The sequence below is a fragment of the Gymnogyps californianus genome, chromosome 2 (genome assembly GCF_018139145.2).
Source record: "Gymnogyps californianus isolate 813 chromosome 2, ASM1813914v2, whole genome shotgun sequence".
Classification (NCBI taxonomy): domain Eukaryota; kingdom Metazoa; phylum Chordata; class Aves; order Accipitriformes; family Cathartidae; genus Gymnogyps; species Gymnogyps californianus.
The window spans coordinates 152,186,506-152,203,583 of record NC_059472.1 but is presented as its reverse complement, the minus strand read 5'-3'; the positions used below and the strand labels follow the sequence as shown (position 1 = coordinate 152,203,583).

Below are 17,078 nucleotides of genomic sequence, written 5' to 3'. Positions count from 1 at the left end.
CTGAAACAACCACTGAGCATAATTTTTAGCAGCTTTACGCTGCCTCCAGCTACCACATCAGCCAAGAAGTTGGTGGTTATTTGTATGCTGTACTGCTCACGCCACAGCTCTCACCCCCTTCACCCAGTCCCCGGTTTGGAAATGGCAGCATGAACTATTTCCCTGAGCAGTCTAGCCCTAGGGCATCTCCTCCACTGCCCAGGGCCCATGTGGAGGGACCAGCACCCCCAAGGCAGACTTCATGACAGAGCAACTAGGCTGTAGCAGCCTTTCCTGCAGAGCTGGGTCTTGTTTGCAAGACTGAGCCTCCAAAGTCTTGCTTGAAGATTCATTGCATTGAGTAAGTGTGCTTAACACGTGTTGCAGAAGAACTGTTAATCGTTTCTGCCACTCAACCTATGTAGCAGAAGCAAGTGAGCTAGTTTGGAGACTGAGCATGCCATCCCCTGGCTTTTCACAAGGTACAATGATTTAACTCATCTTTGGTTCCATTTGTGTCAGGAGGATATTAATTCTTATGTATTATGGTTTAATTCAATGCTAACATTGCTAATTCAAACTTCCAAATGTGTTCTAAATGCTTTCCTGTTAAACTTAATTGTCAATCGTGAGACGGGTGCTAAGCGCTTCAGACCATCAGGCACCGCAGTAACAGGGTCCTTGCACATGTGAACCACCATCTTCTACAAAGGCTTGATGCCATTGGCAGTAAGCACATGTTGTGAGTTTGTATCTGGATAAAATATTGAAATCCCATGTTTCCTCTGTACAAATATCCCCAGGAACAGATGTTCATCTCCATAAGAGCTTACAGACAAACAACCAAGGACATGCAACCAATAAAATACTTTGAAATTACCTGTTGAAAAAGAATAATATTTTATAAAAGGAGGAAGACACTTGTATATGAACGACTGAGGTCACTTTGTTCTGTTTTGTTCTGTAGGCTATTGTAAACTAGTCATTTATGTGAAGTATTTGCTTTTGTGCAGTAGAGTGTAAATGGATTTTTGTTGCACAGTGCAAGAACTCTAGAAAATATCCAACAGCAAAAAACAGTCTGAAGGATACAGCAATGCTGAACTTGGGACTTTTAAAGTGAAAATTTCTGCCTATATGCCCTTGTCTGAGAGACAAAGATTTTGTGTATATCAGTATTCATTAATCTTATCACGAATGCAGGTTTCCAAACTTGCACACACACTGCAGCTGGTTAAGTAGTGATGTCTGCCTTCAAACTGCTAATATGCATATGCAACTATGGCATATATGTGAGATACATACAATCATACATGGGCAAAGCACCTTGAAAATTCAGCTCCAAATACTGATTTCCTTAGTGTATTGGGGTTTTGTATAGGGGAAATATTATAGTTCTCCTTTCCCTTCCTGTTACCCCTCCCTTCAAGGTTAATGTTTTTGCTAAGACAAAACAGAAAACCTCAGTTAAGTATCAGCAAAGGGAGATTGGTATCTATAGAGGACGTCTAGAGGGCTTGCGATATGATTGTCTCCTTTGAGGTGTTGACGTCTTTCGGACCATTTTGCTGAAAAGAATTAGGAAAATAGTGTTGGCTTGTTGTTAGTAATGGATTTGCATGAATTCCATCTGTGGATGTGGAACCCATTCTTTGGTGGAAAAAACAGATTGCTCCTTTGTGGCTGACAAGGTACTAACTCCTGACTTCATCTGAATGCCGCCTGCTTACCAGGCTCTGCTAAGCGAAAGCTGCCTGTCTGTTCCTTTCCTTAGTTGTTTGGAAATAAATGTCAAAGCTTAGATTCAAAATATCCATAGCACAGTCACACCATAAGTCTGCACAGTACTTTCTCCATTTTATTTTTACCCTCAAACACACTTTTGAAAATTGCTCAACTAACTTGAGATTTGGAGTGACTCCTTAATCAGAAACAGAGTCACTCCAGATTGAATTTCTTCTTTAAAAACACATTAATAAAGTCTGTGGATTTTCCAATATGAATGGAATAAAGATATGCATGAGGCAAGGGCTGCCAAAAATAAGCATGAAGTTAGTTTATTGTCATATGGGATGTTATTAGCTCCTCAACCTTAAGCTCAGCCTACTTGTTTATTACACTTACGTTTCGCACACTCGACTGCCCTTCAGTGTGAAATAGCATAATTTAAAATAAAAAATAAAAACAGCCCTTTAATTTAATCAAGAGCAGGGAACTGCCATTGCAACGTAAGTCATTGTCCCTCATTAACGTATCCTTTCACAGGAAAAATAGTATAGTGTTTCCATTTCTGTAATCTGAACAACAAACATGTTAATAGGTATCAATTACCAGCCAGTTTCAGTACTTAGAACCAGTAAGAAGGCCAGTGCGAGGGTTTCACATCTGGTTTTAGTGAAACCGTTCCTGTCTGTGGTATTTAAAATTTAAAGAACTCCTGTTATTGTGCAATTGGGAATCCTAGGGGAGTACAATGTTAATGAAATCCATAACATGCAGGGATTTTATGATTGCATTTTCAAGGCATTCCTTCAAAAGGGACAACTGATTTCTGCCATAGCAGCAGTAATTGTGTTTTTACAGAGTAGATTTAATGTTCGCATTTAAGAACAGCAGTTACATTTACACTCATCTGAAGAAGTAACATGCGAAATCTTTATATTTAGGGAAATTTTGCATGTTATTTCCGAAGCCTTCGAGCAGGAGCCACGGGCCGCTGTGCATGGCAAGCCCTTGTGCCTCAGGGACGCCCTGATGGGTCGTGGCCAGCAGCCCCCCAGGGCAGCGCAGGAGGGAGGGAAGCTCCGGGAGGAGCGCCCGGCCGGATAGGTGCCGTCAGCTAAAGGCACTTGGGACCCACGTGTGTGTGGTTTTGAAGGGAGACTGATTGCCTATTACCAGGGTCACTGGGAACCTGTGCTATCATCAATCCTCATAATGGTGTGGGTTTTCAAACCCACAAGGAGCAACACCTTCTGGGTACTTTTACTGCAGAATCTGTATGTTTTCTATCAAAATGTTTCTTCTAATGTATATAACACAAATCTTTACGCTCCCGCCAAGCTGGATGATAGTTTCTGGGTGGCACAATTTTTCTTTCATCCTGTAACGCTGAGTGAGACCTCCAGCTTGCCCAGAAAGCAAAGCATGTTTGTTAATAACACAAGATCTTCAGTTCATATTATGGCTGGGGTTGGACAAAACCATAAATCCAGCTTTACGAATCCTACTATCAGATCAAAACTTTGCAGCCATAAAACAAAAAGCACTACTGTGGTATAAGCACACTCTGCCAGTTCAAATTTGTTCAAAAAAGGTTAATGGGGTTAACATAAATAGACATTATACTCTGGATTGGGTATTATCTGTCATTCTGCAGCTGACATAAGGCCATACACTAAGATGAACTCCCTATTGTGCGTTCTGACTAATATGACATAAATGGCTAATCCAGCCCAAATTCGTACTGCTGGGTTTCTCAGCAGGGCACAGATCTGGTATCACATGGAAATGGCCGGAGTCAGAGGTTGGCACAGGGAACAGGTCTGGTCGCTCCCTCTGGCCTCTGCCTGCCCATCTCCACCTCATCCCCCACCCATCCCTTTGGTACCTACAACTCTTGCAGAGTAATTCTCTAGACCGCTCAGTCCTAGGAATATCAGCTGATCTGGTGCAAAATTCTCCCTCTGCATCTTGCAGCATTTAGGGATCTGGAGTAAGGCCAGAGAGAGGAAAGAATAGGCCTCCTCAAAAAGCAACCTGGGAGATCCCCCTCGCCTGCACTGATTGAAATATCAGTTGTTTATTTAACACTAACTCTCCCGTGCAAGGAAAATATACTTCCATTGATTTAAAACACTTCTATGTATACACTACTTCACCAGAATGAGAGGGACCTCTGAGGTAGAATTTTCCTTCCACATTTGTCTTCATTCCTTTACATTTGCAGTAACCTACGTTCTTCATTATTTGCTCCTTTGTAAGCAAAACCCAGGAGCATGCATCGCTGATGTGAACTGGTATATAGATTAGTACAGATTTATTCCTGCAGCACTTCTGAAAATAATTGCAGTTCGTCATTTGGTGTCTCGACCTTTCATCTGTGTCATAGCTTATTTCCTTATCAGGTATTCACTTAAAAATATAGTCAGTATTTATATATGCTGCTGCACAGCACATTTGTTTCATTAATAGGTTTATTCTTACATCAGGCAGCTGTTTAGGTTGACTTTACCGAGCAAGCTTATCTAAATATTTCACATGAAAGCTCAAGGAAGTGCAAGTCAACAATGCCTGTTATTTTTATTCTTATTATTTCTGTTTCTTTTGGAGGCTGATATTGCAGTGAAGTGCATCATATTACTGCATAGAATAACATGAAACCTGGGAAACCTCAGCCTCCCAGTTCTCCTAGCCTTTGAAGGACTGACTGAGAGCTGAAGTTCAGAGGCTTTGTGGCGGGGCTTGCCCATCATTAGGGAGCACACTGACATGAAAGCACAAAAACTGTCAGTCCTTTGTCTTCTCTACCACTTTAGAATACAAGTCATGTATTTGGTCCACGTCATTTTACAGTTCATAACTGCACTCCAGCAATTACAAAAAGCGGAGTTAGCTTTGTGTGGAAAAGTGTTACAGTTATCTTACGGTCTTAACATACTTTGCACATGGGCAAAGAATGACAAAAGAATATTCCTTTCTGGAAATCACAGCCAGTACAGACTGTGACACAGCGCAGAACTGGGGTTAATTGACCCAGCAGGATACATTCGTACCTTTATTTACTGTGACATGGGAATAAATGGTAGAGTTTCACAAAGGCAAGTACTGAAATTAGACAAGAGGGAGAGGGAGAAATAAAAGGGCCCTACAAAGTATGAAGGTTTTTTTGATTATTCAAAGTGCTTTAAGAGCTATTTTAGTACCAGAATGTTCCCAGCCATAGATTTATCACTCTGGGGAGGCTGAAGGGATGCTCAGAGAACTGTGCAAAACCGTTGGCAGCCTTATTGCTCTAGAAGTGCAGGTGCAAAATGCAGTTTAGAAAAAAATCCTCTCTACCTCCCTCTGACATGTTTCAGCATCAGCCCTAATACAGAGGGGAGTCCTGCGTGGCTTCGAGCAATCCTGCGTGCAACATATGGAGGAGCAGCAGAAGCAGAGCCCCTCTGAGCCTCCACTACCAGCCTAATCATTATAATAGTTTCAGTTCTTTCAGGGGATCCATTATGCAGAGATCTGAGTAGTTTGTATATAACTCTGTAATTACCTATGCATCCACTTCCCAGTCCAGCCCTACATCCCCTCAACGTCTGCAAGACAGATGGCCCTTTAGAGCTGAGATAGTGAATTAAAAATGTGTCCAGCAAAAGCACTGATTCAGCAACTGCTAAAATAATTTTGTAAATTTATCTCACTTTCACTAGTTGGTTCCAGGAGGGAAAGAAATTAAAACCTTTAAATATGGGTTTAAACCAAACACCACAGTTTTTTTTTAAATCACAACATCTTTTTCTTCTACTTTCTTTCACAGAAATTAAAGCCACTTAAAAAACTCTGTACAAAATGATTCTTCTGGTTTTTTTTCCATTCACCAGGTTCACATGTTTGGCTTGAATCAAAACCTTCGTTATAGTTTGCTGGTTTTTAAACTGCCATCAAGCCAAAAAATCAGTTGTTTGTGCCATTCTGCTTGGTAGGGGAGCTCTCTCCCAAGTGGCTTGCAGACCCCATGGGGGCTGAGGCAGCCTTGCCCACCCAGCTACCAGGCACTGCAACACATCTGCTCCACCGCAGCCAGGGCTTTCTGCAGCTGTGAAGGAAGGTATCTCAGAAGGAGATTTTTCTGAGTCCAGCAGAAATAAATTAATCTACAAGACTAGGCAGGTGTCAAACTGCGGGTGAGGTAGAGCTCAAGGCTAGAAGTTAAGTGACTAAGGGTAGTGGCTAGAAACACAGCCTTGGGTAGGAACACACAGCTGAGGCATGTTATAATAAGCAGAGTTGTTACTGAGCTAAAGGTCTCTGTTCTCACGGGGCCAACCCTGGGTTTGAGACGATAGGTGTACTGCTGAGTGCTTTGCAGAGACAGTTGTGCATTTTTATTCACTCTTTCCACACCTGCACAGTAGTATGAAGCTGAAGAGTTCATGGGTCCTATGGGCCCTTCCCCATCCCAGCATCCATGCACTGGATTTTCTGTTGCTGAGCTATTATTTGCCTCCCCTGTCCTTGTGTCATCCTGCTTTTCTGTCCCAGTTTAATTCTGTTCTGCCCATTAGGTGACATTTTGACAGTAGTAGCAAAATAGGTAAAGCGGAAGGATAAATGAGGTTTCTTCCAAGTGGTAAATACGTGCCCTTCAGAAAGCAATTTGTCTTCTTCCCACAAAAAAAGAAAGAAAAAAAGGCGTACTTCAACAAGGAAATACTTCCATTTTTGCTTTACTTCTAGTGTTTTCATTCAAGGTTTTAAAAAGCTCTTTAAAAAGGCATCAGAGTAAACTCCATAGCTGTCTGATAAACAAAACCTATTAGGAGAGAAAATACAGTTGACTAAACATTAAGCTGAGGTTTGGTTCCTCTGTTTTCAGGAACAACTGGCTTCTCATCAGAGAAGCACTGTTTACACATGACTTCCACCAACCAGCTGTGCCTATGTAGTCTGGTCTTTCTCTTCGTTGCAGCCTCCTGTGTTGAACACTTCGGCCAAACTCATTTCTGGTGTTGATCCTCTGAAGCTGCTGAAAAGATCGATTTGTCCTATCACGTATAAAACCAGGGCATATTTTAACTGGTCATATTTTACTGGTCATATTTAGGTTATAGATTATTGTACTATAGACTAAGGTGGCTTTCAGCCTCAACAGAGACAGGAGCAGGCTCTTCCATTGCAAATCCTATTAAATTCAAGCTGTGGGCTGAAGGGCTGACATAGCACAGAATAATTTTAAAATGCTCTTATCAGGCCATAAAAATTAACTGTCCATAGGAGTGTTCCCCCCTTTCATGATATTTAATATGATATCTAAACTAAGAAAATACATCCTGTGTTTATTTTAAAAAGCCACAGCACTTAAAAATCAATAGCTTTGCTCTTTACATAGCTGGAGAAAGAGGAACTTTTAGAGAGGCAGAGTGGGGGTACACAAACCAGGCACCATTAGCTGGCCAAAGAAACCCTGGAAATGAAATCCCCGTGGCTGGAGTTTGAGTGGGCTTTGTTGAGAGAAGGGCAGAGCTGGGGGCAGCCGGTCTCCCTGGTTTGCTTTAGCACCAGGGGAAAAGTTGTCTTGGTAGTCACTGGCCTGCACCATCCCTTCTACTGTCGCCCTTCACTCCTCCAGCACGGGACAAGAGCTTCGCTCTCAGCAGCGGGTCTTCCAAATCACAGCCTCAGAAGTATTTCATCTATACCTGTGCATTTCCTCAGAGCTATGAGGGGCATACCAAGGAAAAAGCAAAATGATCTTTGCATGTATAGTCTCTGTCTCTCGTTTTTCACCGTACATTTACAGTACCCTCACCACACCATCTAAATGCAGCTACCTGACATTTTTCTAGAAAGTAGCAGAAACTCATATTTTAAAAAAGCAGTGACTTGCTTGGTGACCCAGTAGTAAATTAAAATCATCATACACAATGTGTATGAAATAGAAAATCGAATTTTGGTGCAACAAAACTGACAGTTCCATTTAACAGAGAATAAATGAATGCAGACTCCTGTGGATGACTGACTGATTTAAAGAGACTGTGCCGATTTTCCAAGATGAGAAGCTGATCACAAGAAAATACGTATATTTCTGTGTGACACAGGTTATATACGTATTCCAATTGCCAGTGAAATTAGGCTTAAAAAGTCTTAAATCTTAGACACCGGCACTTTTTCCTCATTTTGTTGCTATTTTTAATAGAAAACCCAAAGCCTGAACTTTCAAAAATATCTAAGTGTAGCAAATTCCAGTGATTTCAGTGGAACTCACTCTAGATACAGTGATTGCACAGTCAGATCTATCTACACCATCAAGGTGTGCTGTCTGAGACAGTAGAGGTTTAATTCTGCATAGTATATCATCCCCTCACTTACCAGCTTCCTACCCAATTAGCATAGGTATGCTGCGGAACAGGAAGAAGCAGAGGTTATTTCTGTGTGTTTACACATGTGTAATATTGTACTTACATTCAAAATACCAACATGTATTATAAATCAAGCCCTTCTGCCTGTACCCTCTGATTTTAACAGGACAGCAGCTGGCAAAAAAATGCTACAGAAGAACTTTATAGGCAAAATTCAGTGTTTTCCACCCGAAGGCCAGTTATTCATATGTGAAGCAGTCTGATAGAGAAGCTTTGGATTACTTGTTTCCCATTTATGCATTAGTTGCTCAGTACACTTAGGGGAAAAAAAGTCCTACAATTATGTCCTTCTCTCAGAAAAGAGCGGTTCTGCAAGTATTGCTATAGAGTTTCCCTTTTCTATAGTTTCTAACACAAACTGGGGAAGGTTACATTCAAACTGCACTAAATAGTTGTCTTCATTCCAGATCAGAGGATTAAGCTCAGGTTTAAAATTAAATGTAAATTACAAATAAGTATTCAGAAAACGTTAATTAAAAGTATTACGTTCCTGACTCATTTATTGCTCAGCAAGGGTTCCTAAGTATCTTAGCCGGAGAAAGGGGCCATTCACATTCCTCCCTTTTTGACCAAGTCATTGTACATGTCTTAGGTTATCCATTTGCAAGTTAATGTAGTGCCAAAGCAAAGGTTTTCATTTTAAAGAAGTAATATTTCACAGCAAGATATGCTCCTGCAAGATGTAAAACAATCTTTTTCTAAAGCACTGGGAGTTAATCAGCCTTTCTCTTCATTGCTACAGAGAGGGTTCAAATGGCATAAGATGCTGATTACTTAGATCCCAGAGTCTATAGAAATCCCAATACGATTACATTTTCCTCCCTTTGTTATCAGAGTTTATTGTATCTAGGTGTTCAGGTTTTAAGTAGTTTTCAAGTAAAAAAATAAATTAAGAAGAAGTATTTTCTGAGTCTTCTGAATAACGATCGTGTTACATCAGAGCACCACATGAATGCGTAAGGTGGAGCTTGCAAATGAATAGCAGAAGGATCGTTCCCTATCACTGCATGTGCACTGGATGCATTTCATACAATACAGTGAGCCCATTCCAGGGGAGCATTGCATTGCCCCTGCTTTTAAACCAAACTCCTTCAAAGACTCACATTAAAAATATCACACAGAGCTAATGTGTACCAGTGGCAGTGCGTCCCCCAGCCCACTCGCAGCATTTCTCTTTCACATTTGATCTTTATAGTTTCCATACTGGAGCGATTTGGTTTGCTGAATTCTGGAAATGTCTCAAGTTGAAATGCTAGTGTATTAACCTGCTGTACTGAGTCTCTTTTGTTTCTCTTTACCAGAGTGCTGCTTGCCAATTTTTACAACTACAGCAGATTTTACTATTCAAACAGAACCAGATGGAACACCAGTTCAAAGAACATGTCAGAATTAAATATTTCTTTTTTAATTAGTTGCTTCTGATTTATGCAAAAAAAAATTAACATAAGAGTGGGAGAATGTGCCATGAATCCAGATGCAACACAGCCCACACAAGCATTATCTTTTCTCTGTCAGAGAGACAGAGGCCTTTTCTTTCTTTTTTTCTTGTCTTTTCTTTTTTCCTTTTTGTTTCTGGATTTCATTTTTCTTACACTTTCTGCATCTTTTCCTTCTCGAACCAGCCCCATAATGGTGACTGAAGTTCTCTTATGTTCATCAGTTATACTTTTTCATCATTATCTTAAATTTTCTCTTGTAGAAACTGGCTGATCTGCCTCTAAAAAAAATTACTGTACTCAAAACTGCAATCCCAGCATCAGTATCTCAATGTGATAACATCCTTTGAGTCTATTCTTTGTTTTCAGTTGGGGGAATCTTTACATTTATGGTTTTTGCTGCTGCAGAAAAGGATTTGGGCAGAAGGTGAAGATTGCGAGGAATATTTCAACTGCTAAAGAAAGTTCGTTTCCTTTTTGCTGTCAGGCATTCCTATTTCTTTGGCATGAATGTTTGTTCATCTTCTCTTTCTGCCTCCTCATTTTTGCCAAGTCACATAAGCATCAGTTCAGTAAAGCGTACTCACTGAGGACAGTTGTTAGGCACAGACTAGAAGTTGAGCGTGTGATTAGCTGCTTTCTCTTCTGGGGCTTTCAGGATGTTGCTGTCAAGGTCAATGAGAAAGACTTCAGTGACTCAGGAGAGATCTTACTAACAGCAGTATTTTCTCCTCACTTTCTTTATGGAGCTGCCACAAATATCACTGAGAATTTTACACAAAGATCTGAGATAGATAGTTTACAGTCTTAACTATTTTCACTTAAACCCAGGTTGAATATTTACACCCTGTCATTAATCAAGGAGTTGTGCTCTTGTAATGACTACTCATTTCAAGGACAAAGACTTTTGGAAGTAATTTTCCAACCAAATTAATTAGACTATTTTGAGAATTTCTACTACAGCCTGCGCCATTTTTACTTAGCATTATAATCTTCTTTACTCAAAGCTCAATAAATAAAGGAATTAACTGATAGTTGTATATACATCATGGGAGAGCATGATTGATCAAATCAACAGCAACACCTAATAAAAAAGATCAACTCTTGCTTAATTAAATATTTGACAGAAGAACAGTGAAGCGTCACAACAGTTAATCTGACTCAGAGCACTGTATGCTATCTAGGGAAATGACACAGTTCTCTAAAAATATTTACTTTGGTATGGTGTGTCAAGTGATGGATTATACAGCTTTTCAAGCCACAAGAGATGCCCACAACAAAAAGCTTCCTGTTGTTAATCAAACTCCAGCACTTTGTCCTTTATTTTCTCAGGCTGTTGAACAGACCTACAGTAGGAGTGTTAAAAGCTGGTAAAACTGCTCCCTTGCTACAGCTCCCTCAATGACTGTATTTTATTTAGCAAGGCAGATTTTCATTCTGAAAATAAGGTCTTCCGTACTATGACACGATTATGTATGAAGACAGGAAGCAGCAATATTAATTTCAAGTCGTGTATGTTGTGTGTTGTTCTTTATCCAGCAGTTTGCTAAGATTTGCTACGTGATACATTGTGCAGATCTAAATGTTACTCTTTTTCCTTCTCCTTAACTGGTCTTTAATAAAATGCGGATGCCACCCCTTGCATATCTATGTCTTAAAAATGTGTCACCCACCCACATTTTTTGGAGAGAGTAAGACAGCAATAAAAATATTTTTCCTGGATGCTAAAAGACATTGCAGAATAAATAGAGAGGAAGGAATTCATATGTAGAAACAGCTAGCGTCTTGCAATATGCTCTCGCAGGAAAGAAATTGATTTTAGAAGTAGGAACAACTGGGACTTTTTTTACATGAACATTTCTCTCCTGGAAAAAAATACACACTTGAGACGTTCCTCATTTCTTGTAAGTTAGGGGCCCATTCGTATAAGCAAGTCTGCTCCCAGTCTTGTACTTAGCAATAAAGGCGGTCACATTGCAGCACAGGCAATTATCAAAGACTGTGTTTTTGGATAAGGCCCTAAGGCATCATTTTCCAAGAGAGATATGCTTTTTAATCTGAATGAAAGTGAACAAAATGTGAAAAAAGAACTAGCAACATACTGCAGTTAGTCAAAGCTGAACTCCGGTCATGGAAACGGAATGTCAAGATTTCAGGTTTGGAGACAGCTGCCTATCTCGGATCACAGCCATACAGCATGCAATAACTTACAAAATCACTTGCATCCTCTAAAATAAATACCAGATGTTTGTTTATCATATGTGCAGAAAGTTAAATGTCAAATAATTGCAGGGAAATGCATTTGATGTTCATCTTCAAAAGTACTGTATTTCATCACCACCTCTCTCCACAGTTCATTTTAACGTGAAACACAAGTTCTTGAAACAAAAAGGACAAGAAGGCCAAAACAAAAAGCTAGTTGTTAAAGATTTGTATTACTATCTCAGCTGGAGGAGACTGGATCTGAGAAAAATGGGTTACCTCTGGTCATGCTAATACTTGGAGACCTCTGTGGAGAGGACATACTATGCTGACTGGAAATTACAGACAGTTGGACTCTATAAGCAGAAGCCTCCAAAAAGCATAAGAATTCCTATCTGTTTTGTGTCACAGCTGTACTAGAGCTGCTGCCCTCTGCAATGATTCCTCTGGATAACATGGTACAGAAGAGCTGTGTCTTACCACAGCCCCATTTTGGTACCTTCAGGTTCCAAATGTTTATAGCAGTTGATATGGTTGAATTTCAACTCTGAGCAGTCCCTGTGACATTTAGAATCTGTATTTTATGCACAATTTTGCATTTTACAGAAAGCAAAGTTTCAAAAGACATTGGAAAGAAAAAAAAATACATCACAAAGTGATTAATGAAGGTGAGCTTAACAGCCCCTTAAGATGTGTCATGCAGTGTCCAAGGTAGTCTTCTACATAATTTATTTCTATCACCTTACTTAGAGAAGAAGATTAGTACATTTAGAGCTTGATTTACAAACATACTTAGGCACCACAGAGGGGTGCTCAATGTTGCAATTCTGTTTGTATGCACCTGGAGAGGAGCAGTTCCTCTCTGGAGGCCACCGCAGAGAACTGTCAAAGGGAGGAAGATGCCTTAAGCTCTACGTCTCTCCTGGACCTCTGCACTGACACAGAGTTAGTACTAAAAACTCCAACCCTTCCGCTTCTCTGCTGCTTAGCCCCACCTGTCTTGTTTGCACTGCTCCTTTCTCACAAAACACTGATGGAGAAACGTTATTCTTTTTTCCTCTATCAGCTTGTGAGCAAACACCCCCTGGCATGCGGCAGGTCTGGGGTTACAGCTTGCTTTTGCAAGGGGTTTAAAGCTGTTGCACGCAGCTGAACACTTGAGCCATCAGCCTCCAGGCGCTCCAGGAGGGGACTGCTGTTGACATAGTTGCAGTTTTCAAGAAGCACGTAAAGATTTGCTGATCCGGAGAGAGCACATCTATGTGAAGAGATGTTCTTCCTAACAACAAGAGATGCCTCCCTCCTCCTGTACTGTATTACACAGTTACTGGAGCCAGGAGCGCTAATGAGGTTGCCTCTTCCCTACCTATAGGCAATAAATTAGAGGTCTTCTCAGAGTCTCTCTCCCCCAGTGAGCTGTTAACTTCTGGCAGGAGAATTTCTGTGCCTTTTGAATTCTGCCAGATTTTAGGCATGAAGGTAGATGTCTATATCTTTTGTGTGTTTAAGACTTAGTTCTGGGCAGTGGGATAGATGCTGTAGGATAGTCAGTGCCCCAGGAGTTAACGGGATGTATTGAATACCAGCATTTGGGACCAAGCAAAATTTGGGGGCCTGAAGTTCTTTGATGGGACAAGCCTGAGTCGCCTGAGAGGTCAGTGACTGGTAGCTGTAATTGTTAGCTCAGACATCAACTAATTAAACATTCCCCTAAACCCCCGATGTTAAATTTTAACTTGGCTTCAAATACCTAGAACTCTTGTAATAGGCCATTGCCTGACTATATTCACAATGAAGTACTTACTGTATATTAAAAAGCGCCTACTAGAATCATTTCAAATCAGTTGGAACGGTACAGGCTTGGGACCCTAATCATTTCAAAACTGAAGAGCTGTTTCAAATTGTAAGAGAAGCAGATCATTTAAATAACTTAGCTCTGCACTCCCTCAGACTTCCAGATTTTCAAGTGCACTTCAGCCTGGAAGTGAATGTGGTATTGGACATAACTCAGTGCAGCACACTTTACAATCAGCAGAGTACAGTTTGGAGAGCATTTGAAGTTAAGCTGAGATTGCTCAGCGCAATGATGCCCAGATTCCCCCATTAACTTTCAGATTGCAACAATCTAACATCTGAGACTCTCCAGTTACTTTAAATCACTTGATTGTTTTTGTAAGGTGGTGCTGGGATTTTTTATTTTTTTTAAGACTGAATTTTTTTATCATGACAAAACAAAATGTTGCAGTATTTCACCCCTAAAGACAAGGGCTAAAATGTTACATATAGACTTTACCAGCCTTAAAAACTGGGGCAGGGGCAGGGGCTTTGCCCTGAAAGCTAGTTCTATCTGTCACACACAAGGCTGCTATTCTTGTGTTGGAAGACTTCAAAATGCCTTGCATATGACATGGGCATTGAGAGAGCAGCCAGTCTGTCCTCAATAGCAATTCCTTCAGCCTTTTGAGAGAGAATGCAGAGCATGTTGATTTAACCGCTCCAGCGCCTTTGGATATATGACATACATCCAGGAAAAAGGATGCCTGTGGGACACAGGGGACGTATATTCTGCATCCTGCGTACTTTGGAAATAATGAAAAAGCCTGAGACATTCATGGGACATTCACTTGAGAAGGGTTAATTCAACCTATTATTATCCTGCTAAAGTCTGGACAACTGAAGTTTAGGGGAATAAATTACTCTGATTAATATTTTGTGAATAGTGTCATTTTATATTGAAATTAAATGGTTTGCTTTAGGAAACAAAGAGAACGTTCTAGCTGCAGAGAAAGAGGTTCATGAATTTGATTTTAATTGGTTTGTGGTTATGGCTAAAGAAAGGCTGTAAACAAATGGCAGGTATTTCAAAGCTGTGGTCACCAGCCTGGCTGTGAGAAAGTTTTGTGCCTAGTTTCAGCCATTTGGCAGCTGGACTTGTGCACTGGGACAAAGGTTTCTTTTGCCAGCAGAACTGACTTGAGTAGCTGCACTCATGCACCCCACATCATCCTCCCAACTATGCCGATACATCTTCTGTGATGCCACATGATGAACTAGACGAGGAAACACACCTAGATGAGAAATAAATAACTGGGGGAGGGGAAGGTTAACCGAAATCACTTGTCTATTTGGTTGCAATGTAACTTCATGAGAGGAGAAAGAGAGAGAATGAGTGAAGAAGAGAGAAGGTCTCTAACCCGCATCCATGTGCACACCACAGCGTTCATTTCTCCAGCAAGTTCAAAATGCCATGATTTTCTAATGATTAAAGTCCACTACATTTGACAGTTGGAACAGAATTATTGCACTTGTGCTAATGCTTTTTTCTGTTTTCTTCAAATACATCATATGGTACAAGCAACTAATTTCCTTTTTCCCAACAAAATCACACAGTGATTCGTAATTATCTTGTGACTAACTAACTAATACACCACGGGGTTCTTTTCTCCTCTTATGTTTGCAAGTGATGAGCTCCTGGGTTTTAGTAGAATTCTTGTTATCATTCCCTAAGTGCATGACTTTGATATTGTACTATTAAATTTCATCCCATTTCTAATACTGCAGTCCTCTGTCATTCAGTTCTCACTGCATGACTCTCCTCTGTATTGACAATGCCTTGCAGCTTTGTGTCCTTAGCGAATTTCATTAGCATCTGTGCAAGGTAGTTAATGAAAGTATTAAGTAAGATTGTTCACCAGACTGGTCCTTGAGGAACTTCTCTGGTAACTTCTCTGCAGTCTGGTGGTTCCCAGTCACACTGATGGGGTCTCTGGTTCCTCCCCCACAGAGGAAAGATAATTCTCTGGCATGTGAATAGCCTTCCTGGCTAATTAGGCAAATGTTCCCATCTCCTGTGATGACACTGTTTACAAAAGAGGAGATTATGGCTATGTTATTATGAAAAATATGTTGCAATTTCCTTTATATAAAATCCTTATTATCTTTGTAAAACATGGGGGAGTGGAGGGGGTGTCACTCCTGCAGTGTTGTTATGCTCTGAACTGATTGTCCTCATGTCCCAATTCATTCGTTACCACAGGTAGATCTAGGCCTTCTCCGCTTTGTTTCTGGAATTGGGACCCAAGGAGCCATCTCAAAAGAAACAAAGAAAGAATATTATCTGAAAACATACCGCGTAGATGTCAGCTCCAATGGAGAGGACTGGATTACACTGAAGGAGGGAAACAAGCCTGTTGTAAGTCTTTTCTCTTTCACCTCTCTTCGGCCAAGAAATAGGCTGTTGAACTGTTTAGTTACTATCAGTTTTTTAAAAAAAGAGGGATAAGGTATTACAGGTTTAATCAGGTTGATCAGGGTCAACAATATCCCAAATCCAAAAGATAGCTATTGTCTCAGTACTAATGGGCCACAGAAATTGTTTATCCAAAGCCTAGAGCAGCTGAAAAGGGTGCAAGGTGCTGCCCTGTCTATTGTATCCATCATAATTTGAGTGGTTTGGGTCTTTTCTCTTGAGTGTGCTGCTGTTTCCCAGTTTGCCAGAGATTTTCTATGTGACCTTGAGAAAAACATTATGGGGAACCTTTTAAAAAATTTGCAGGTCCCTTATCTGCAGTGAAGCTCTGGACATGCAGTGTGTCAGCGCCTCAGCTCCCCATGCATAGCCATGCTGTCTTGCAGGAGCGCTAGCAAGTCATTAGTAGTTTGTTAGACTTCCAAGTATCTCAGTGATGGGGGTCATGCAGACAGATAATTAGGCACATCTTTCCATCCTTATAGATTTTTATCACCTTTCCATTTATCAGTGGATTTGCTCTCTGTGACCTCCCAATGAAACAGCTTTAGACACTCGTAAGAAAAATCTTCATTATCCACTACTGTGAGCATAAAGCTTGTTACTGAGAAGTCAGTTCTGCTCCAGCTCTCACATGAATAGTCCCAGTGAGGCTGTGCCTCCCTTCCCACCTCGCTCAGGATGTGCCCGAGAGCAGCATCCCCAGAGGCTGCCAGGGGCTGATGCAACTGGAAAGGTTTTGTGGTACCTCCCTTCAAAATAGCTTTTTTGTGACCCTTCTGTGAAGACCCAAAAGAGCTGTGTAATATTAAACTCTATCAGTGTAACCATATCTAGCTCTAAATATTTGGTTACTGGTTTGTCCCTGATTCATCTATAAGTGCTATGCCAAGTTCACTACCTTTATCTAATCAAAATGGTAGCAGTGTTTAACACATACATCTTTCTTCTTTGAAGCACTTTGTAAAACAATAAAAAATGAATCCTGAAAGCTTCTTTTTGACAGGTATTATCCTGGTTTTACAGAGAAGGAACTTTAGAAGGTCAAATGCCACAATGTGGGCACTGTATAATGAT

General features: G+C 40.6%; 1 protein-coding gene across 5 annotated transcripts in view; it reads left to right on the top strand.

Annotated features, from left to right (window-relative positions):
- Positions 1-17,078, top strand: part of NRP1 (neuropilin 1) — a 114,355-nt gene that overhangs the window by 64,264 nt on the left and 33,013 nt on the right. For all 5 annotated transcript variants that reach the window (XM_050890723.1, XM_050890722.1, XM_050890721.1 and 2 more), the window contains exon 8: positions 15,789-15,944. In XM_050890723.1, the coding sequence (XP_050746680.1) occupies positions 15,789-15,944 (156 nt within the window). The remainder of the gene's footprint in view (positions 1-15,788; positions 15,945-17,078) is intronic.